Here is a 24,033-nt window from a genome sequence, read left to right on the forward strand (position 1 = left end):
TACATTATATCTCAATGTTCTGTTGGTTTTTTTGCATGAGAAGACATTCAGTTTGATACTGTCCCTGAGACATGACCACAGCCTGACACCAAGGTAGTTAGATTAAAGTGATTGAGCAAATAGTGTAGTTCTCTGGTAGACCTCTGACTTTTTCTCCTTTGCCCCCTTATGTCCTAAGGGCCTCTGAGTGACTATCATTAATGTTTTTGTAAAGTTAGTTTAGTGTTTGTGAATGGTGTTGGTTTGACAGCCTGGAAGATTTGTGTGCTCTGTTTATGAAAAAGAAAGCAAAGCACCGTCAATGACCGTGTCTGCTTTCCCGACAGCAGTCTGCCTCAATGCTGCCCTGGAGAGACCTGCCTTTAGGGGCAGGAGCGGGAATTCAGAACTCCAGTCGACTATGGAGACTGGCTTCTGTGCTGAGGATAACAAGAGCGAGAGCCAAATAGTGTTAACTGTGGGGAAAGTTTGATTATAGAAATATGGAGGTGTCAGTCATTGGGACTGAAACATATACAAGAAAACCAGAGAGAGGGAGCCAAATGTGCTTTGGGATAGGGAGAGGGCCGACAGGACAGGACGCTTTCTCAACAGCCTCACTCAGAAAGGAAACAGGATTCTAATTTTCAAATTCCCCTTTTCTAAAAGGAATCCAATTCTGACTAAGAAACACTTGGTATAGAAAGCTCTCTGGGACAGGGACTCAGTTTAAGCACTGTGCAGGCATAGCGCAACGGGACTCCTAAACTGGTTGAGATGTCTAGATTTACTGCAGTATAAATGCTATAGTAATAATAAAGAGGTTTATGCTTTGCTCTGAAGTATCTGGTACTAGATACAAGTGGAAAGGATAGAAGACACAAGGGAGTATTGTTCATTCCTGTGTACTTTAGGTTTTAGCACACTTTTATTTTGAAAAGGTTTTCTTTTTGGTTGATCTGTGTTTGTATTCTATCCATCCATTTTAGGAAACACAATGGCAATAGCTATGTTTTTGTGAGAGTAAATATAGCCTCTGCTGGTTGATGGGCCTAAGACTTAAGATCCCAGTTACACTACAAAAGACTGAAAATCACTTTTTTAAAACTGGCTAGTCTCGAGAATGGTTTCCAAAAGCTGTTTGAATCAAATTATGCCCCATCTATTCAGGGAGCAATGCCAGATTACTGGAAACCATTTTAAAATTGGTATTTAAGAACAATTTCCTAGTATAGTCAATTTTGTAGGGTAAAGGGATGGCATGAATGATACAGTCCTACCTCACCCATTTTATCTTTGATCTGCACACAGCAGCTGTTGCACTGTGGACAGAAGGAAGGGCTGCAATAGTCTAGCACAGAAACACTTGCCTGAGAAGCTGCAACAAATTTCCTTTCAATAAAACTGAAACAGTGGCTTGTACCAAGAGAAATTACTGTCTCCTTAGCCTCCCTGAGCAGGTCTGTTGTCTCTACGGTACTCTTCTCAACCTTGACTTGCCTGAACACCTTTTCAGTTGGGTTTTTTTGGCTGTCCAGTAGTTCATCCAATCAAGGTGAAATGTTCTCCAGTCACAGTGAGCTACCCAGTCATCTTCTCAGCAGCCCCTGCCTCACTGCTTGTGTTTTCTTCCTGCATCCTACATAGCAGAGTGGTGTTGGTCTGCCAAGGGGGAGCCACAATGAGTAGCTGCCCAGTGGTCCAGTTTGGAATTACACCTCCCATGTTAACACTGCAATTGAACAAAATACTCTTATTAAGGTAGTTCTAAACAGACTTCAATAATAAGAGATATCCTATCTCCTAGAACTGGAAGGGACCCTGAAACATCTTGAGTCCAGCCCCCTGCCTTCACTAGCGGGACCAAGTACTGATTTTGCCCCAGATTCCTAGGTGGGCCCCTCAAGGACTGAACTCATAACCCTTGGTTTAGTAGGCCAGTGCTCAAACCACTGAGCTATTCCTTCTGCTCCCTTTCTATAGTCTAACTTAAGGGACTAAACTGCTCAAATGTATCCCTTTAAAAGGCTTTCTTTACTCTCTGTGTTCACCTGTTTGGACATGCAGCAGCTTTGTATCTCTCCTGCTCTCTTCCTTTCAATAGATGCCTTGTTGATACTTCAGTGCAGCTTGCTCTGAGTGATCCATCAGCAGCCCAGCAATGAGAGGAAAATGGCCTTTGCTTTCCAGACCAGTTAAGGTTCTCAGGCAGGTTTGTTTGAAAGAGCCTGATAAGAAGAGAGTGGAGGCATGAAGCATGTTGAAGTATTCTGGTATTCCCATATTTACTTGGGCCCTGTAATAGCCACTGAGGAGCAATGCATCTTCACTAGCTCCTTCTCACAGAAGGGATCTCCAAAAGTGACTGACTACCTAGGTATAGCAAGGGCGGGGGAGGATTCACTAGCTTGTCCCCCCGATAGCCCACCCCAGCAAGGCCTCTACAGTAGTAGAGCTTACAGTTTTAATAGTGAGGGTAGTTGCCCACTGGAACAGCTTACTGCGGGTGGTAGTGGCACTGACAATTTTTAAATCAAGGCAAGCTGTAGTTCAAACAGGAACTAATTCAGGGAAGTTCTATGGCCTGTATTATGCAAGAGGTCAGACTAGATGATCACAATGGTCCTTTCAACTTTCTAATCTATGAAACACACCTTCCATCTCACTTCAGTGTGTTCCTTCTTGCTCCTCCATTACACAATCACAACACTTCTCCATCCCACCTCCATTAATCCCCTGCCTCAGATCACTCATCTGTTTTGTCCTGCAGCCTTTCCCAAATGGGACTGTGGAGCTGGAGCCCCCTCCAGCCTCTCATTTCCTTCTGTGCCTTGATCTCTGTGGTCACTGAGAAGCTAATAGAATTCTGGGCACGTAGTTAGAGGTTGGAGGAAAAGGCAGCAGTCAGGAAAGTCTCCCTTCCTAGCAAGGATCAGTCCTATGTGACAGGGCTCAAACCCCAGTCTCCCTTTCCTACTGCATCCCTGCCTTCATCAGGACCACTCTAGCCGCCTCCATCAGAGCTGGGTATTGGCTCCTATTTGGAGTGCTAGCTAGTGGGAAGGGAGTGAGAGTTCACCGTGACAGCATTCCCTGCCCCTCTGGAAAAGAAGGCTTCTGTTCAGTGACGCCCCTTGTCAAGGTTCCTTCCCCACTCTGAACTTTAGGGTACAGGTGTGGGGACCTGCATGGACACTTCTAAGATTAATTACTAGCTTAGATCTGGTACACTATCACCATCCAGAATTCCAGTGTCTGGAGCACTCTGTCCCCCCAAAACTTTCCCCTCCCTGGGTTGCCTTGAGGGACTTCACCAATTCCCTGGTGAACACAGATCCAAATCCCTTGGATCTTAAAACAAGGAGAAATTAACCATTCCCCCTCCTTTCCCCCCACCAATCCCTGGTGAGTCCAGATCCAATCCCCTTGGATCTTAAAACAAGGAAAAATAAATCAGGTTCTTAAAAAGAAAGAAAAGTAAAAATCATCTCTGTAAAATCAGGATGGAAAATACTTTACAGGGTAATCAGATTCGTATAGCCCAGAGGAACCCCCTCTAGCCTTAGGTTCAAAGTTACAGCAAACAGAGGTAAAATCCTCTCAGCAAAAAAGGAACATTTACAAGTTGAGAAAACAAAAATAAGACTAACATGCCTTGCCTGGCTATTACTTACAAGTTTGAAACATGAGAGACTGATTCAGAAAGATTTGGAGAGCCTGGATTGACGTCTAGTCCCTCTTAGTCCCAGAGCGAACAACCCCCAAAACAAAGAGCACAAACAAAAGACTTCCCCCACCAAGATTTGAAAGTATCTTGTTCCCCTATTGGTCTCTGGTCAGGTGTCAGCCAGGTTTACTGAGCTTCTTAACCCTTTATAGGTAAAAGAGACATTAACCCTTAACTATCTGTTTATGACACCCTTGCCAGCCCACCCTGCGAAAGACTGAAAGTGGGATTAGAACTAGCAGCCTTGGAAATTTGTGCCCTCTGAGGCAAAAGTTGTTGTCAGTACTTCAAGGAGGATGTATTGCAGATATTTTGTCGTGATGTGGTGAAGTTGCGTTAGCCCTGAAGTTAGTTCAGGACTTTCGATGCCTCAGGAAACTGCAGGATAGCATCACACAAGGCTGGATGTTCCCATCAAAGCTGAATTGCCAGCTAAGTTTCAATTTTAGAATCGTTATTTCTGGAAAGAGTATGAAAGGCAGAAAGCCATCCCTGGATTCTGCAATACTAGGAGGAGTTCATGGCACCAGCAGTTAGAAAAATGATCTTAAGATCCATAGGCAGAGCATGCTGGCTCTAGAAATCACAAAGAGAATCAACATGGGATTCAGTCTAGGGCCAGACTGTTGGCCCAAGTCAAAGTACAGGGGGTGCATGTAGGGCTGGCAGCATGTGTTTGTGAAAAGGTGGCTTAAATCTCACCTTTGTGTTCTTTGTGCAGGGGCCGATCCCTTTGCACTTGGAGTAGCATGAAAGGTGCCCTAATTTATACCAGGCTGCAATGGCCCGAGGGGATAAAAATGCAGCTAAAGAGCAATAGAGTTCAAGTGCAGGGGCATCCAGGGCAGGCCATCTTTCTCCTGCTACACTGGCAGCAGGGAGGAAGGGTGGTGTGAGAGCCCCTGCATTGGCTCTATGCCACTAGAGTATCCACCTTGCACTGGGAGGATCTTCCCTTGGCTAGTTAAGCCAGCTTTAGAGCCACATTTCACTGACAATGTAGAGCCAAGCAGCTGTCCTTTACTGGGGAGTCTGTCCCTCATTTATACAGTGCCTTTTCTGATTCTAGCTGCCCCTCCTGGCCCTGTTCTCCACCGTCCTGGTCCCCGTGTACTTGCTGGCATCACTGCACAGTGAATGTGATGTTGGGTAAAATGCAACTACATCTCTACCCCAATATAACGCTGTCCTCGGAAGCCAAAATATCTTACCGCATTATATCGAACTTGCTTTGATCCGCTGAAGTGCACAGCCCCGCCCTCCCGGAGCGCTGCTTTACCGTGTTATATCCGAATTTGTGTTCTATCAGGTCGCGTTGTATCGGGGTAGAGGTGTATTCTGATCTGGTAGCATTTTATGCCGTCTTTGCAAATGTGCAAATGACAGCACAAGGCAGTGTGGAATCCAACTCACTGTGTGAGAACTACTCTCCTGGATCTCAAGTTCCCTGCAAGATAGGTCTAAAGTTCCTTGGCCTCCTTATCCTTCAGACAAATGAGCATTGACTGTGTGGTGGGGCCAGCTGTACTAAGCCATAATAACTGGGGATTCGTGGGTTGCTTATTGTTCTCTATTTTCAAGTGTCTGCATTGAAGAGCACCTGGGTAATAGAGAATAAAACTCACCACTAATTCCTCTGACTGTACAATATGTTTCCACTGCTAATGATATGCTTTGAAAACCATGGCGGCAGTGAACTAATCCTTGTGGTAAGATATTTGCTTTAAGCCAGGAGGAAAGTAGTTTATTCCCACAGAAACTGCTTAGGGGACCTACCTTTCCCAGCTGTAAACAGAGTGGCTCTTTTCAGAAATGTGTCTTAACAGTCATGCCCACCAATGGCAAAACTTCAGAGTCCGTTTTTATGTTGCACATTTGTTTGTTTTAAAGTAGAGGTCCTTTGCTCACTGGTTGTAATGTTTTGTTTTTTATTTTTATTAGGCAGAAGGAACCTTTACTAGAATTGGCCAAATAGGGCCCTATCAGACAAGAAAGAAGGAATTTTAAGGTCTTTGGGGACAAATTGCAGTAGCAAGGAAAGAACATATTTTAATGAATACTCAATAGTTGTTTTTTTTAAGTGTATCCTTTCCCATCCTCTCCTCATCCCCCATCCCCATCCAGGAACGATATGATATTTGTATCGCCTAGAACCTGTGAACTAGGACCTAAGAACATGGCAGAACGACACTACGGAGACTCCCAAGGGACATGTTTGGTCAGAAAGAAACACAGTATTTTGAGGATTATTATGAGGAATTTCAGGAATCCCAGATTGGTAAATGGCAGCTAATACAAAGGTTCCTGTGCTGGTTTTCGGAGGAACTGATTCCATGGCATCTCTTCCTTAGTGTGATAGAAGGAAGATGTGCTTTTTTGGGGGGGTAAGGGGGTGGAGGAGCTACAGAATTGCTATCAAGAGAACAACAAAAGGGAGAGAGAGAAAGATTGTGGTTGGACCATTTTCAGGACCCTCTGGAACATAAGAGATGGTAAAAAGTTCAATAAAATTGAAAGGCCCTTGAAGGGTAATTATACTGTATATGAGAGCTCTGGGGTAAGATAAATATATTTCACAGTGGGAAGGTTTTTAAAAAAATGTTATACATTGCCTTTGCCTTGGGTGTTCAGAAAGATTTAGAAGAAAGTGCTGGAGAGAAGGGAATTTGTTTCCCCCAGTTGTACCTTTACTTGGAAAGAGGTTTGGAAGCTGCCATTTTGTTCTTCACTAAATAACAGGTAGAATTTTAGAAGTCTAATTTGCCTGTGTTTGCCTGAGACAAGCTAATAGATACTGTCATGTTCAACATTTCTAAAAGGAATCTTTTACTCTCCGCTTCTAGCTCCCCAGAAGCTTAACATCATACCTGTTTTACCCTTCTCTATGACACTTTGTCTGAGGATCTCTGGGCATTGTGCAAATGTCAATGATGTAAGCCAACACATAGGACCAGGGCCGCCCAGAGGATTCAGGGGGTCTGGGGCAAAGCGAGGGAACTGTGGCGCTTGTACTTACCCGGCTGCGGTCCGGATCTTCGGCGACATTTCAGCGGTGGGGGGCCCTTGAGTCACTCTGCGTCTTCGGCAGCACTGAAGGGCCCCTCACCGCCAAAATGCCCCTGAAGACCTGGACTGCCGGCGGGCCAGGGCTTGCGGGGCCTGGAGCCTGGGGCAAATTGCCCCACTTGTCCCCCCACCTTTGGGCAGTCCTGCATAGGACTCCTGAGAGGGAGGGAAGTCTTGTTATCCACATTCGTTAGGAAACAGGCAGAGACAATTTAAGTGATTTGCATGAGGTCACACTAGCAGAGGTAGAAATTTAGATGCTCCTAATTTTGTGCCTTAGCCATAAGACCCTATTTCCTCCAGAATACCCTTCCTAAAACTGATACGTGTTTTCACTGCCAAATGTGGCTTCCCTCCATTGCACATTGATGTTGGTTTTGATTATCACAGTTTGCTCAGAAGAGCTGGGCTGAACATTTTGGTTTATTATTGTAGGGTTGCTCCTGAGCACTGGCTTTCTCACGTTCGGTTATTGTAGGGTTGCTCATGAAGGATGCACTGGTGGAACTGATTTTCTTTTTGGAAAGAAGATTGGGGAATATGTTCAGAAAAGAGACACACATTTAAAGAACTGTGTGGATTTCCAAATGGCTTTAGGAAATCACATGAGAGGTGACAGTGCCCTGATCCTGATGGTGTCCTCAGTCCTCCCTTGAGGTCTGCTGGCTGCAGCGACAGTGCAGAAGATGATGGGGACTGTAGTGCTTCCTTAGGTGGCTGGATGCTGTCAGCTCCAGGATTCACTCATCACTTTGCAAAAACAAACCAATTAGCCGTGATGCACGTAGCGCTCTGCTTGTTGCTGCACTTGCTGCCATCCGCTAATACAATATTTAGGCTCAAACTTCCAAAAGTGGCTACTGATTCTGACTGCAAAAATATTCGGGTGCCCTTCATAACAGATGAGGGGCCAGATTTTCAAAAGTACTGAGCACCCACTTCTCCAACTAGGAGGTCTGAGTGCACAGCTCCAGTGACACAAAATAGCCCTAACGCTGGCTTGGACAGCTGATGGAAGATTCCCCTGGTGTAGGAGGATCCATGGGTGGCATTAAGCCACTGTAGCAGCTCCTGGTCCCGACCTCCTGCTCCTGACCACTTGAGCAGGAATAATAGCATCTGGTATTAATTAGAACAGCCCTGTCCCCAAGGAACCTTTCTGGCAGCCAGAGACTGGAGGAGTATGAGGAAAGCCTAGCAATGCTCCCTTCTGCTGCCAGTCATACTAGTTCATTGTATGATAGGGGTCAATCCAGATACCACTGAGCCCCAGCATCGGAGTGGGGCAAATGCCTTTGTACACCCCCCTTTCAGCTCTGCTAAGTGCTGCTCAGCTGCAGCTGAGGCTTTGGCCCAGGGAGAGCAGAAGTAGGTCCTTAGCTAACATTATCCCTCTTAGGCTTTTTCTACATTTCCAGCAGTGTGCAGCGTATATATGCTGTTTGCCCCCCGGCATGGCTATAAGTAGCAGTGTAGGTGGGGAGGCACTGCTTAAGCGAATACACCAGAACCATAGGGTATGTGCCCTACGCGGCTCTCTGTGTGCCCAAGCAGTGCCTCCCCTGCTATTTTTAGCAGGGCAGGGTCTAACTGCCAGAGCCTTTCACTGCCACGTGTAGCTACACACCGCAGTGTAGACACAGCCTGCTTTTCGCTGTGGCATGTAGCTACAGATACCCTCCATGCCTCCACCTGTGTAGGCCAGGCCTTAGACTTTTTGTTCATTGCTGTGCTGTTAATTTTCTCTCCTGGTAATTACACTGGGCCTGCCCCCCATGAGCACTTGGAGGTAGGCAAACTTTGAATGGCCAGCCAGTGATATAAACAGAATCTACTGGTTGAGAAATAAAGTGCCACAGCATAACCTGTTAAACACAAGAAGTTATCTAAAGCAATGAAAACAGTGACATACATGCTTATTGAAATCCAGCTCATAGCGGAGATTACCACAGACTTTGGGATGAATGCTTCTTGGTAAAGTCACATCTGTAGTTAGGGAGAGCTGTGAATTATATTTTATGGGTCTGTAATTCCGATCTTGTGTACATTAGGATCCCAAGGTGGATGGATTTATCAGTTTTTTATGGGTCTTTCATGTGAGTCTGGCACTTGCAGGACTATAAGAAGGTCCTGAAATTAGGCATCCTCCTTGCATAGAGATACAAGCTATGTTCTTCAGTGTCCCCACTCTTCTTACAGAGACAATGCAATAGTAGGGCAGTATGCAGGAGTGCTGATAAGCGAGTGAACTTTATTTCCTCCCCCCAGTCACCTGACCCGGGTGAGAGATACAAAGGTTAATACACTTGTCACATAACATGGATCAGTATCCACTGATTCCTGTGGCTGTTGTTACACTGGCTGTCCCTCACCCTTCTGTCAGTGAGTGACAGTCATGGACCCTCAAATATTCCCACTTGACCAGGCCATTCGTTCGTGATTAAGAGGCCTCTGGGGACCAGAGTGGAGTGCTGGCAGGAGCCAACCTCTCACTCAGCAGCACTTTGCTTTGAGTAGCACAGGGTTGCTCCTGATAACCCCCCACATGTGGCCGAAGGATTTAAAACTTTGCTGCTAATACTATGCCTGCAACTCGTCTCCAGAGTAGCCTGGCTGGCTGTGAATGAAATGCCAGTCTCAGCCATGGAGTCAGTCTGTCCCAACAATTCTTCATAAGCTGCTGGATTGCGTGGACAGGCACACGTGCATTATTTAATGATAGTAGCAATTAGAAGATTAGAATCAAACCCCCATTCTATTAGTCTCTGTACAGATACAAAAACTTGGTCTAAGAATGTATGTGGGCTGTGCATGTGTATGACGGATTACATGTGTGTGCACATAGACCCAGGGATGTGCATTTGCATGTGTAGATGCACATGGATGTGCAGACATAAATAAGTACATATGTCTGTGGTTCTATTCATGCCTGTCAACACATTTGGTGCACATGTCAATGTGGGTGCATGCCTGCTGGTGCATATATAAATGTAGGATGCAGGTATGAGGGGGCTTGTGTGCCTGCAGACATGTGCATGGGATGTGAGTGTGTGCATGCATACAGTACATATGCCATACAGTACAGTTATCGGTACAGTAGCAAGCATCCCTCATCCTATTGTAAACATAGAGCCTTGTCTTTATGGCTCCCATGTTAGTGTTGCCATCTGCCAGGTTTAGTTGCAGTTTTCATTCTCTGCCCTACATTTTATGGCCCCTGGATGAGGGTAATGGGAAAGTGCAAGCTTTATACTCTTTTTACTGCCATTTTCCATGGTTAAAGTCAATAAAATGACTACATTAATGATGATGTCTACATGTTCTCCCTTTACTCCGTGAGCAGTCACCTAGGGAACTGGGCTGGGGCTGGCTTCTGGGCAGCATGAATGGAGAAGTATTACTGTTAAAACCCACAAGGACTCAACTCCTATGGCTTAGCTGGTAATTGGATTCATGTAATCTTCTTTGGTCATCATTCTTTTTTTTTATTGTATTCATATTCTCTCAGGGACAGATTTGAGAGATTGGCAGGGATTAGCTGCTGCCACCAGCTACAGGATGTACTGGACAAGACACCAGAAGTGATTGGAAAGTGGGCCTTGGAATGGGAAAGAGACAGACATTAAGAGGCAATTACACAATGTAGGCGTGGGGTCTTGCTTGTATCTTAAAGTATATTCTTAAAAACATGAATATATATTATTATAAAATTTATTTTCACTTCTTTTGGTGAATGTCCTTAAAACTTTAAACTTAGTGTTGATTGATTTAAAAAGAAATCTTTGAATAAGGAACTGGGAACTGTGAATAAAGAACCAGCTTCAGCCTTCTTGAAGTTCACCTGAGCCTACATACATACACCCCATCTGGGGGAACTCTCAGCCTTCAATCCCCCACTAACTTGAAGAAATGTCCTATGAAAAACTTTTTTTTTTAATATTGGCAACTCAGAAGTAGATATGTTACCCTAAAAAGCATCCAAGGTAAGCTTGCCAGCCTCTATGGGGGTGCAGGGAGGATGTGTAAGATCTGGGAGAGCCTTTGGAAGATAGGGCACAGATCAGTTGATTTGGCCTTGATCCACCACAGCATGAGAGCTTCTAGGTAGAAGAGTTTTGACAAGCAAACAGATTGTGTTCTACATTTTTGATCACACATGCACATGACACACACTAGCATGTTCCGCAAAGCGCTTGTGTGGCAAATCTGCCATGCTCTGTGGGCAGGAGCGGCGCAAGGGTTTTTGGCGCTCTAGGTGCAGGGCCGGCTCACCGATCCCGTGGCTCCAATGGACCTCCCGCAGGCGTTCCTGCGGACTGTCCGCTGGTCCTGTGGCTCCATTGGACCTGCTGCAGGCGTGCATCACCACTTCACTACTGCTAGCCTGGATGCAGGTTAGGCAATGGATAGTGTCCAGCATCAGAATAGAATGTCAGCATCATAGTGCTCGCTCTCAGATGCACAGAGGGGTCTTGAGAAGGGAAAATGACTAGGACTGCATGATCTCTGCATATAGCTTGCTCTGTGTAAAGGACCACATCCCAGGGTTGTTAGACTGCATCGGGGTATTGGCATGTGTGATGAAAATGTTGATTGGGAGGAGGCAAGATACACTGGTAGAAGAAAAGGTTATTACTTACAGTGGGAAGGGAGGCGAAGAATTAGCTCGCTCCCACTTCTAACTTCCGGAAGCATCTCTCTAGTCATATGTGAGGCAGAAAGATGCTTCCCCCAGGAATTTGGGCATATTCCTCTAGCAAAGTCAAACAAGCTTGAGTAGAGAGTTGGTTCCTGATATGGAGGATTTGGAGAGTGGGTTGTGGTTTCAGTGTGATTATTTCCCCCACCACCACCATTTTATCTGCCTGGCCCACAGCATCAGCCTCTCTCTCCATATCTCCTCCAGATCACAGGAGTGGCTGACAGCCAAATCCCAATTGCCAAACTGGCATTTGAAGCCTTCACTTCAGTGCCATAACAGTATACCTCTTCTTGCAGTCCTGGGCCAGAAAATCTAGCTCTGATCCTGAAACCAGGTTTCTGTATGGTAACAGAGTCCTTTAAACATAGACTGCCAGGCATTTGCTTTGAAAGTGCCCTTGTCAACTGCAGACAGAAGTTCTTGGCTTCTGTCCTGTCAGCAAATTCTATGATTAACCACAGAAGCCTTGTCAGGCAAGGAAGGGAGTTCGGTACGGTCTGTTCCCAGGTACACAGTGGGGGAGGATGATGTGTAATTTCAATACTTAGCCCTTTTCTCTCTCTAAATCCATCAGCAGATTGAGAAGGAAGTTCCTAGAAGGAAAATGGTAGCACATGCTATTAACCCTGTTCAGACAAAACATAGAATCATAGAAATGTAGGCCTGGAAGAGTCCTCAGTCGGTCATGTAGTCCAGTCCCCTGCAATGAGGCAAGACCAAGTATTATCGAGACCATGAATGATAGGTGTTTGTCCAACCTGTTCTTAAAAACTTCCAATAATGGAGATTGCACAACCTCCTTAGGTAATTTGTCCTATTGCTTAACTATCCTGACAGTTAGGAAAGTTTTCCTAATGTCTAACTTAAATCTCCCTTGCGGCAATGAAAGCCCATTGCTTCTTGTCCTGTCCTCAGGGATTAAGGAGAACGATTTATCACCTTGTTTATAACAACCTTTTTCATACTTGAAGACTATTATGTGCCCCCTCGGTCTTCTGTTCTCCAGACTACCCAATTTTTCAATCACATCTCATAGGTCATGTTTTCTAGACCTTTAATCATTTTTGTTGCTCTTCTCTGGACTTTCTCCAATTTGCCCACATCTTTCCCAAAGTGTGGTGCTTGGAACTGGACACAATACTCCTGCTGTGGCCTTATCAGTGCTAAGTAGAGTGGAAGAATTACTTCTCCTAGCTTGCAGTGCTCCTTCCTAGGCAGTTGTTTCCCATTTTGTATTTGTACAATTGATCGTTCCTTCCTAAGGCCAGCTCTACACTATAGATGTCCATCGCTGTAACTATGTCGCTTAAGGGTATGAAACCCCACCTCACCCCCCTGAGCGACACAGTTCTATCAGCCTAACCCCTGGTGTAGACAGTGCTATGCTGACGGTAGAGATTCTCTTGTCCACAAAGCTACTGCCTCTCTTGGAGGTGGATTAACTATGCTGACAAAGAAGCTCTCCTGTCAGTGTAGTAGCATCTTCACTGAAGTGCTACAGTGGTGCACCTGCGCCAATGTAGCGTTAAGTGTAGACTTGCCCTAAGTGTAGTACTTTGCATTTGGCCATATTGACTTTAATCCTATTTATTTTAGACCATTTCTCCAGTTGATCAAGATAATTTTGAATTCTAATCCTGTCTTTCAAAGCCCTTGCAAACCCTCACAACTTAGTGTCATCTGCAAAATTTATAGATGTACCTACTATGCCGTAATACAAATCATTTATGAAGATATTGAATAGAACCAGACTCAGGACAGATCCCTGTGAATCATTGATGATTACTCTCTGAGTATGGTTTTTCAACCAGTTGTGCACCCACCTTATTGTAGGTTTGTCTAGGCTATATTTCCCTGGTTTGCTTATGATGTCAGGTGAGACAGTATCAGAAACCTTACTAAAGTTGATATACACCTCTACCCCGATAGAACATGACCCAATAGAACATGAATTCGGATATAATGTGGTAAAGCAGCAGGGAGCCCCGCCCTTTAAAGCGCCACCCGAGCCCCACTCTTTACCGCGTTATATCCAAATTTAGTGTGGAGCCCAGGGCCCTTTAAATCACTGCCCGAGCCCCGCTGCCAGAGCTCTAGCGGTGATTTAAAGGCCGCGGGGCTCTGGCCGCTGCGGGGAGCCCCAGGCCCTTTAAATCCCCACCTGAGCCCGGCTGCCAGAGTTCCGGTTGTGATTTAAAGGGCCTGGGGCTCCCCATAGGCTGGAGCCCTGGGCCCTTTAAATCCCTGCTAGGGCCCCGGCAGCCAGTGGTTTCCCCAGGAATTGAAATTAGGGGGGGTGTTTGAATTTACGGGGGGGGTGTCAGGTCGAATGAGATAATAAAAGAGATATGAATAAAGTAAATGTTTTGTTAGGATTGTGCAAATTTAACATAAGGAAAATGCAAGTTACACCAAAACACATAACAGATCTAGATTTCTAAAAAAAAAAAAATAATTAAAAAAATGTATTTAATTTAAATTGACTTTTGAAAAGTAAGCCATCATGGGATTAGAGGGCAGTCCTCTCATGGATCAGTAACTGGTTAAAAGATGGGAAACAAAGGGTAGGAATAAATTATCAGTTTTCAGAATGCAGAGAGATAAATAGTGGTATCCTTGAGGGGTCAGTACTGGGACCAGTACTGTTCAACATATTCATCTGGAAAAATGGGTAAACAGTGAGGTGGCAAAATTTGCAGATGATACAAAACTATTCAAGATAGTTAAGTCCCAGGCAGACTGCGAAGAGCTACAAAGGGATCTCGCAAAACTGGGTGACTGGGCAACAAAATGGCAAATTAAATTCAATGTTGATAAATGCAAAGTAATGCACATGGGAAAGCTATCTCAACTATGCCATCTGAATTAGATGTTAACACTCATGAAAGAGATCTTGGAGTCACCCAGTTGTGGATAGTTTTCTGAAAACATCCACTCAATGTGCAGCAGCAGTCACAAAAGCAAACAATGTTGGGAATCATTAAGAAAAGGATAGATAATAAGACAGAAAATATCACATTGCCTCTATATAAATCCACGGTACGCCCACACCTTGAATAGTGTGTGCAGATCTGGTCACCCATCCTAAAAATATATATATTGGAATTGGAAAAGGTACGGAGAAGGGCAACTAAAATGATCAGGGGTATGAAACAGGAGGAGAGATTAAAATGAGTGGGCATTTTCAGCTTAGAAAAGAGATGACTAATGGGGATATGATAGATGTCTACAAAATCTTGACTGGTGCAAAGAAAGTGAATAAGGAAATTTTATTTAATCCTTCACATAACAGAAGAACTAGCAGTCACCCAATGAAATTAATAGGCAGCAGGTTTTAAAAAAAGAAAAGGAAGTACTTCTTCACACAATATAAAGTCAACCCAGGGAACTCTTTGCCAGTGGATGCTGTGAAGACCAAAACTATAACAGGATTATAAAAAGAACTATATAAATTCCTGGAGAACAGCTCCATCTGTGGCTATTAGCCAGGATGGGGAGGGATGCAATACCATGCTCTGTGTCCCTAGCCTGTTTGCCGAAGCTGGGAATGGGCAACAGGGGATGGTCACTTGATGATTACCTGTTCTGTTCATTCCCTCTGAAGTACCTGGCCTTGGCCACTGTTGTAAGACGGTACTGGGCTATATTGACCATTGGTCTGACCCAGTATGACCATTCTTATGTAAAAATTAATTATAATAATAAAAATGTTTAGTACAGAAACTCCCCAATATAATGACCTCCCAAGATAGCAACAATGTGAAATAACAACCTTGGCAAATAATGCATTTTAAAAATCTTGGCCTACTAGGAAACATGTTTATGTAAGTTTCCATTCCCAGTCACAAATCTAGCATTCTGGAGCAAAGTGACTAAAATATAGTCAATAAACAAATATTTATTTAACATGCCCTTCACTTTTCCCTCCACCGCACTCCACTCACCGGTGTTGTCCTTGGTCAGTGGAGACTCAGAGTTCAGAGGTGCTTTCACGTGAATACATCTTCCAGGTGGGGGACAAGAAGGCACTTTGCTTGTTCCTCCAGCTGCTCACTGTTCTCTCTGGCCACGTCTGTTCGTTGTGCCACCATTCACTCCACCACTCTGTTGCCAATGGCCCTGCGCAGTCACCTTCGGCTGCCACCTGCCACTGTGACCTCTGTGAGTTGGTCTCTTGAGGTTCCACTAGCTCTCAGTGATTTCAGCTGAGCTCTCAGTGCGGGAACCTCGCTCGCTGCTAGTGCAGTCTGGGCTGTCTCTTAGACAAAAACACTGTCCCCACAGGAACACTGTCCCCACAACAGGACTAAGCACTTAGACCTGATTGTCAGTGATTTCAGCTGCAGTGGTCACTTAACAGAACAAAAGACTATCTATGGAGCCTAATCAGCTCTGTCTTTAAACGGTGGAGAGGGACAGGTCCCCACCCTCTCTCTTGATGTCTTCAGATCATCACAGGCTAAGTACAGTTCTACTGCCCTTTACTCATACAATAAGAACAACATTTCATCCCCCATTCCCCCCACATTCAAGTGGTTTGTAACCCAACCCCAGCCAAAATCTATCACTTGGACAACACAGCTCTGTTTGCTGGATACCTAGGCAGATTAGGTGTGAATGTAAATATAATCTGGCCCTGAAGCCTTTCCCTGCAGCCCCAGCTCATCACTAGCTGTCAAGGAGAGCTCATTTAGACTTTGCTTACAAATCATCGTTTGAAATTATTAGGTTGGCCAACATCACCGAAACGAATGCACTGACATCATAAAAAAACAGCTGTATAAGAAAGCAAGGAAGCTAGTCTATGTTCATACTTTTCAAATCTATTATACTTTTTCAGATACACATTTTATCATATGCTGTATAAGCTTTTAAAGTGTGTATTAATATTTCAGTTTAAATTCAGATTTCTAAACAGTCACTGAATTGATATGTAACTAGCTCACAAAACTGGGGGGGGGGGTGTTGGGGAAATTCAGGGAGGGTGTAGGGAAATCACTGCTGGCAGCCACACTTGGGTGGTGATTTAAAGGGCCAGAGGCTCCAGTCGCTGCAGGGAGCCGCTGGAATTTTAAATCCCTGCCTGAATTCCACTACCGGAGCTCTGGCAGCTGGAGCACCGGGCCCTTTAAATCATCACCAGGGAAGCTGGTCCGGTCTAGCACAGCGTAGCAGCTTTTGCCGGTACGCCGTACTGGACCAAACCCGATATAATGCGGTCTCACCTATAAGGCAGTGAGATTTTTTGGCTCCCGAGGACCACGTTATATCGGGGTAGAGGTGTGTATCACAGCTACTGGTTCCTTCCCACCTCTGGACCACAAGGTTTGTAAGGCTTATCCTGTCAAAGGAGGTTAGGTTGATTTGACAAGAACAAATCCATGTTGACTATTACTTATTACTTCTAGCCGCTTACAAATTGATTGTTTGCCCCATTATCTTTCTGGGTACCAAAATTAAACTGTCTGGTCTAGAATTCCCTGGGTTGTCCTTATTCCCCTTTTTATAGCTAGGTACTCTATCTGCACTTTTCCAGTCCTCTGGGATCTCTCCCGTCCTCCATGAGTTCTCAAAGATAATCACTAATGGCTCAGAGAGCTCTTCAGACAATGCCTTAAGTATTCTAGGGCCTTGTCTACACTACAAAGTTGCAGCGCTGGTGAGGGGGTTACAGCGCTGCAACTTAGGATGTGTACACACCTGCAGGGCATTACCAGTGCTGCAACTCCCTGTTTGCAGCGCTGGCCGTACACCCGGTCGTGCCTCGGGTGTAGAGGATCCAGCGCTGGATCACCAGTGCTGGTCATCAGGTGTAGACACTCACCAGTGTTTTTGTTGACCTCCGTGGAATAAGCAGGTATCCCCGCGGTGTGCTCTGGCGTTCCCCGACCCCCCCTCCAAGCAAGTCTCCTTCCCCGCGGTTTGCTCTGGCGTTCCCCGACCCCCCCTCCAAGCAGGTCTCCTTCCCCGCGGTGTGCAACAGCGCTGCAGCGTGGCCACATCTAACACCACTTGCAGCGCTGGTTGCTGTAAGTGTGGTCACTCTGCAGCGCTGGCCCTATACAGCTGTACTTATACAGCTGTAACAACCAGCGCTGCAAAATTGTAGATGTAGACATACCCTAGGATTTATTTTGTGAGGTCCTGCCAACTTGACATCTAACTTGTCCTACCTGGTCTACACTGAAGCGCTACAGTGGCCTAGTTGCAGGGGTGCAGCTGAGCCGCTGTAGCATTTTAAGGGTCGATGTCTCCTAAGTCAGTGCTTCTCAGGCTATCTGATGTGGGGGACTGGCAGTTTTTTTCCCAATGTGCCAGGGACTGGTGCCATATTATTATCCTATTTGATGCTGTTATGAGGAAACTCGCCGTGGACCGGTGCCGGTCCGCAGACCGCCACTTTGAGAAGCACTGTCCTAAGTAATTCTTAACTTGTTCTTTCTCTATTTTAGCCCGAGATCATACACCATTTACACTGATGTTTCCTGTGTTAGTTGTCCGATGACTGCTCACCTTTTTGGTGAAAACTGAAGCAAAAGAACTAAAGAAGAGCTCTGTATAGCTTGAAAGCTTCTCTCTTTCACCAACAGAAGTTGGTTCAATAAAAGATATTACCTCACCCACCTTGTCTCTCTTATCCTGGGACCAACAAGGCTACAACGCTGCATGAAACAAAAGAAGGCACTTAATACTTTGGCCATTGCTGCATTTTTATGCTAAGTTTGAAGGCACCTATACAACCGAAGAAGTGGGAACTAAATTTGTTAGTCTCTAAGGTGCCACAAGTACTCCTGTTCTTTCACTTTAAACATTTGAAATGTAAAGTGAATCTAGTGCTGGAGAAAGGTGCTAGTTTCACAGCCTTGAATAATTGAAGTCATCTGTTTTTTCCACTCAACTTTCTAGAAAACCATCTCCTACTGAGAGCTAACTTTAATAGCAGTGATGACATCTGGTCAATTAGGAAACAAAAAAATATATAATTAATTCATATTATAACAATCTATAGTCCACTAACAACCCCCATCCCAAGCTGCCTTTTTTCCTTCTTCTCTCCCCCTACCTCATGAATGGGCCACTTCACCTTGAACGGTCCCTTGAAATATGTGTTAACTTCTTATGCTAAACAGTCTGTTCCACCATGTATTTAGCTGTGACACCCTGTGTATCTCTACACTGCAGTTAAAAACCCAGGACTGGCCTGTGCTAGTTAACTCTGGATCACATTAGCGGGCTATTTAATTGCTGTGTACACGCTCGGGCTGGAGCCCGGGCTCTAGGACCCTGTGAAATGGCTCAGGATGCAGCCCCAGCTCAAACATCTACACTGCAGTTAAACAGCCCCTTAGCCCAAGCACTGTCAGTATGAGTCAACTGGCATGGGCCAGCTGCAGGTTTTTAATTGCACTGTAGACATACATTCTGAGTACATTTCCCATACCTGAGGAAGAGCTCTGTGTGGCTTGAAAGCTTCTCTCTCTCACCAACAGAAGTTGGTCCAATGAAATATATTACCTCACTCACCTTGTCTCTAGAACTAATTTATATCAATCTTTGCAGGCAGCTTTCTTAGCCAAAAAAGTGCCCATATGTGACATCCTGTGAACAGGATGTGACTAGACAAATTACTCCAGAGGAATGGGGTTTCATCTGGAAGAGAGGACCAGCAACATCAGTAGGTAGCACAATAAAAGAAAATGTCTTTAAGATACTATGCCAAAGGCACCTCACACTAGTTAGGTTAAAATAGAGAGATTAAATGGTGAAGAAAGTGTGGTGAAAAAGAGGATTTTAATGCATATATGGTGGATACGTCCAGTCATTTGACAGTATTGGGATGCAGTCTGTAACAAAATACCACAAATTGTTAGATGTTTATTACCAAATGATCCGTTGGTAATCCACCTTGGGCTCCTTATTACAAATGGTCAGGCACAAAGAGAAAAAGAATTCATCTCTCATCTTCTAGCAAATGCTCTGCTATCAGTAGCCTTTCATTGGAAAAAGAAAAATAGCCCAACTATGGAGGAATGGTTTAAATAAAAAAGTGGAGGAGGTTGTGGTTATGGAAAAATTAACACACCAATTATATACCCAGCAAAATAGAGGATAGATAGATACTTAGATATTTGGTTATCTTTTATTCAGTATTCAGACACAGTCCATTCACTTGCAAAAACAAAACTCCACCTGTCTGTTTTTTTTAAATGTTAACATTTGATATTCAACAGACCTAGTAAGTCTATGTGTAATCGGAGATTTCACTCCATTTAATAAAATCCCTAGGAACAACTTTGGGGTTTTAATGATGCTGACTCTGTAATTTGGCAACACCCTGTTAAATAGGAAGAGCTAATGATGACTGTAGTCCTGTATACTACCTCTTTAAACAAAAGCTCACTGTTGTAATGATTATTTGTTTCTGATATTTATATGGCAAAGATTTCTAAACATGTAAGAACTTCCTGAATAAATAAAGTTTTGGTTTTTTTTTTATATTTAAAGTGCAGCATGAGCAGTAGCAGAACAAGCTTTGCCTATGCTGCCCTCTGCCAGGGGGACCTGAAGGGACGACCGCCAGGGGTTGGAGAGGAGTGCAGTCTCTGTGCCCCATTCACTTTCTGCTGTGAACAGTCAGCAATGTGCCATCTGCAGGACTGGCTTTCGGGAAGTGGACACCTGTCTTGCTGGGAATTGCACTGATTTACTCCACCTCATTTCCCACCGGTGATAGAAGAGCTATCAACTCTTAAGAGCTTTTTGATCACTATCACAGTGATTCCATTAGAAATCCTGTCATCACATTCAAGCTTCTCTTTGCCTTTAAGACCCTTCACAAATCTGCTCCTCCCTGCTCATTCGTTCTTGTTTCTTATCTCATCTAGCCTCCATTTCATAGATTTTTAGGGCCAGAAAGAATCACTGTGATCATTTAGGGTATGGCTACACTTGAAACTTCAAAGCGGCAGCGCTTTGAAGTGCGAGTGTGGTCGCAGCACCAGCGCTGCACGTACTCCACATCTTGATGGGGTTTAGCTTGCAGCGCTGGGAGCTCCCAGCGCTGCGGCACTGTTTACACTGGCGCTTTACAGCGCTGTATCTTGCAGCGCTCAGGGGGGTGTTTTTTTCACACCCCTGAGCGAGAAAGTTGCAGCGCTGTAAAGCGCCAGTGTAGCCAAGACCTTAGTCTGCTTCTTCAACAAGTGGCTCCATGCTTTCTTTCAGGATGCCCCTTGTACATAAAATGCTGTCTTTGAATGAATCTGTAAGGCCACTAATCTCGCCTCCTTCCTATCCCTCCCCCAGAACCACTTCTGCTGTGATATTTACAAGAAATCAGCCAAGCAGTGAAGGCTAGGTGGTGTGGTGCTTGGGGATTAGATGGATTTTATAAACACTTAAGATGATTTAGAACCATTGTGTTGTGCAATTGCTAATCTGTGTAACTCTGTAATCTTATTGTTTCTTGCATCTCCCCCTCACGCTTCCTTTCTGTTTGTTGTTCACATGTTGCATCTTGTATAGAATAGAATGTAAGCACTTCAGGGTAAGCGCCGCGGCTTCCTATACATTTGCACAGCGCCTAGCAGGATAGCGTCTGATTTCATTTGAGGCCAATGGGCATTACCAAAATCCAGCAAAAGAGAAATGCAGACTTTGTTTCGGAATCTTTTAATCAGTGAGGAACCTCAGGGGTTAGATGTAGAGCTGGTTGGAAATTTTTCAATGGGTCATTTTCCCGTGGGAAAATGCTGATTCACTGCTGTTGAAATGTTCCATGGGAACATGTGAATAGCCTCAGATCTTCCTCAGAACACAGGCAGGTTTCAAATCTAGCATGGATTCTTGCCATCCTTAGTAGCCTCAGTGGTGGACTGCCCTGGAGTTGGGATGCTTGGGCATCCAGGTCCCATGGCTGCACAGCAAGGCATCTGGGAGCCAGGGCCAAGTGGAGAGCTTCAGAGCTTTGGCTTCCAAGAAGATATTTTGATTAGAAATTTTCTAAATGAAACATTCTGGTTATTTCAAAATGTTTTTTATCAGAATTGCCCTTCTGCAGGAAATTTTGAAGTTGCTACTTTTCATTTTGAAACAGTGACCTTTTTTCTCCCAAAGTGTTGAAATTTCTCACAGAAAGGGGCATTCTGACTTTCAGACCACTCTGGTTAGGAATTGATGGGGTTGTCACTTGAGGCATATGTATAAGGATAATGTTGCCACAGAATTCGCTGGGAGTTATGTACATTGGTGTGGCTGACAGTGCTGTCAGTTGATAAGTGCATGGTTACCTGGTTCATTCCCAGCACAGCTGATAATTGTGGGCAGTTGAGTTTTCATTAGTGATTGTCACAAGGCTCAAAAAAGACCAGTTATGGTCTGTCTGGTGAACTAGCTGCTAGTGCAAAGTATGGCCTGCAGGAGGCCTGTGTTCAGTTTCTGGCCCCAGTCCTCCATTGTGTGGACTAGACACCTATTTGGAAAAATAAGAGAGAAGAGAGAACGTTGACTCGGCCTCAGGTTAGTCCCCGGGATGGATAATTATCTAATAAATATGGAGTGTATATTATCAGTAAAGAATGGCTTTCCTCTGAGAGCACCACAACACAGCTCTGGGAATGCTGGCTCTGCCCTGGAAGGGGTGCAGTTTTAGTCTGGACTGAGTGTTTGGTCACCAGTGGGCAGGCATACGGCAACAGGACTTGAACAGAAGCAGTTGTGACTTTGAGAGAAGGTGCTTATTGCATCTTTCAATGCTTCTCTTGCTGAGTTTTTATTTTGTAAGGCCCCAGAACATTTTGAAAAGACATTTCTGAACTTACTAGAAAGAAAGACCTGAGTTTGCAGAAAGCATTGGGGCTGTAGGAGTTCTCAACCAACAGAATGAAAATACAGCTCCTACAGAGTGGGGAGCAAGTTAGAAAGGCTTATGGAAATTATTTAGAAGAACCTCAGCCCTTGACTGGGTCCTCCCCTCTCCACTCCAGACACTGATAGCTCCCTGTGCCTTGTCTTCCCTGGATAGGAATAGTTCCTCTGATCCTTCTCATAACTCCTGTCCTCCCTTAGACACTGTCCTGGCCTCCCCCCACCCCGTCTCCTATTCCTAACTCTAACTAGCAGGTATATATATCAGTTTTCTCTTGAAATCATGTGAAAATGGAGGAATGATATGAAAACTCATTGGCCCAGGTCTCTCAGCTGTGCTGAGAAGGAACCAAGTAACAGCACACTGAATAACTGCTGGCAGTTCCCCATATCACCCTCAGGAACATTAGTGACATGCACTGCACTGAAGCTCTCAGTGGAGATGTTACACCTCACACGTCTCAGGCAACAACCCTATTGCCCTCTAATCCTCAAGAGTTTCTTGGTTGATTAAATCATTCTTAGGTTAGGGTCTGAATGGCTCAGAGAATTTTCTAATGACTCTGTAGTCTTTCACTTGTGGGTCAACCAGTTTGATATTGACTCAAAGTCTGCAGCACCTGAAGGCTGGTCAGTGGCCTATGTAAAATGGGGTTAGTGGGAGGCACGGTATGGCTTTGCAGGTATCCTGTCCTCAGCCCCCTCTGGCTTCTTGCGATAATTGATTCCCATGCCAGAATACTTAAAGTAAGACCCCTCTAGTTGGGTATCATTTATTAATTCTTATTGGCACTTTGTCCACCCAGTTCCAAACCTTCTTCCATGTAAATCAGGAGTCCTATAGCCATGCCTCTATGGCTTGTGCTATGATTAAAGCAGGGGGTTTTCTCCATGACTGAGGAATCCCATGGCCTCCTGCTGAGGGCAGGCCTATACTGTGATTAGAGTCAGTTTCCAGCTCTACTTCACAAAGCACCTCTTCTCTCCTTTGGTTCAGGGAGGCCCACAGCCCTCCTGAGGCTCTGCTTGGCAGACAGGCAGTCTCCTTTCTGAGCTGTCTGCCTTTTCTCCTCCTTTTAGTTTTCTGGGGACTTATCTCTAGGCCTGGACTGACTTTTAACATATGATCTACCTGTTATGTGGCTACACTAATTTTTCCCACCTGAGGAGGAGGGTTGAATGAGTCATAGGTGAGACTGGACCCATTACCTCATAAAGGGGCCAGTCACCCTGTCAAGTGGGTCTCAGTTCATTGCCTAGTGGGACAGGTGTGCACTTCATAAAAAACATGACAGTGGGCGCTGGTTGGTCATCTTAATGGTTCTCATATAAGAGTGAGTGGGCCATGGGCACTCATTTGTCTTCCCAATGTTCAATACTACCCCGATCCTTCTCCTTTCTCAGAAACAAATAGAAGATTAACCTCCTCTCCCCACAATTTTCCTTCCCTTTATGCCATTTTTAGGTAAATCTCTTCCCTCTGCCATCTTCACTCTGTCCATTATTTAGATGCCTTTTCTCCTTTGGAAGTCTTCCTTCTCTCCCAAACAAATCATTCTCTCACTCACCTCCCACCAGTACCTCACCTCCAGTGCAATTTCATACTGTATAGAGAGAGGCATCATGTTACAGAGCAGGGAAGTTTTACGCTCTCTCTCTCTCTCTGGCATTGATAAGACCACACCTGACATTC

The 24,033-nt window shown here is 44.8% G+C and overlaps 2 protein-coding genes and 1 long non-coding RNA gene across 14 annotated transcripts in view; 2 read left to right on the plus strand and 1 right to left on the minus strand.

The window, feature by feature from the left end:
- Window positions 1–24,033, plus strand: part of TMEM229B (transmembrane protein 229B) — a 63,204-nt gene that overhangs the window by 33,346 nt on the left and 5,825 nt on the right. For 2 of the 11 annotated variants that reach the window (XM_050953635.1, XM_050953630.1), the window contains exon 2: window positions 10,281–10,414. The exons of 4 other annotated variants lie outside the window; for them this stretch is intronic. Coding sequence is in view for 1 of the 7 variants with exons in the window: in XM_050953638.1 (XP_050809595.1) it covers window positions 23,919–23,931 (13 nt within the window). In the remaining 6 variants the exon portion in view is untranslated. Of the gene's footprint in view, window positions 1–5,830; window positions 5,985–6,549; window positions 6,639–10,280; window positions 10,415–17,926; window positions 18,094–23,918; window positions 23,932–24,033 lie in introns of those variants that run through there. 5 more of the 11 variants (XM_050953631.1, XR_007774481.1, XM_050953632.1 and 2 more) reach the window with 5 other exon arrangements.
- The window catches only part of RAD51B (RAD51 paralog B), a 680,879-nt gene that overhangs the window by 87 nt on the left and 656,759 nt on the right, over window positions 1–24,033 (plus strand). The gene's annotated exons all lie outside the window — the stretch shown is intronic.
- Window positions 7–5,820, minus strand: LOC127051380 (uncharacterized). 2 transcript variants are annotated; one of them, XR_007774492.1, is made up of 3 exons: window positions 4,409–5,820; window positions 2,031–2,207; window positions 7–1,711 (listed from the first exon to the last, which is right to left on the minus strand). It is a non-coding gene; the product is annotated as an uncharacterized LOC127051380 (long non-coding RNA). The 2 variants fall into 2 exon arrangements; XR_007774491.1 differs by having other exon boundaries at window positions 3,654–5,820.

This window comes from Gopherus flavomarginatus, chromosome 5 (genome assembly GCF_025201925.1).
Source record: "Gopherus flavomarginatus isolate rGopFla2 chromosome 5, rGopFla2.mat.asm, whole genome shotgun sequence".
Taxonomy (NCBI): Eukaryota; Metazoa; Chordata; order Testudines; family Testudinidae; genus Gopherus; species Gopherus flavomarginatus.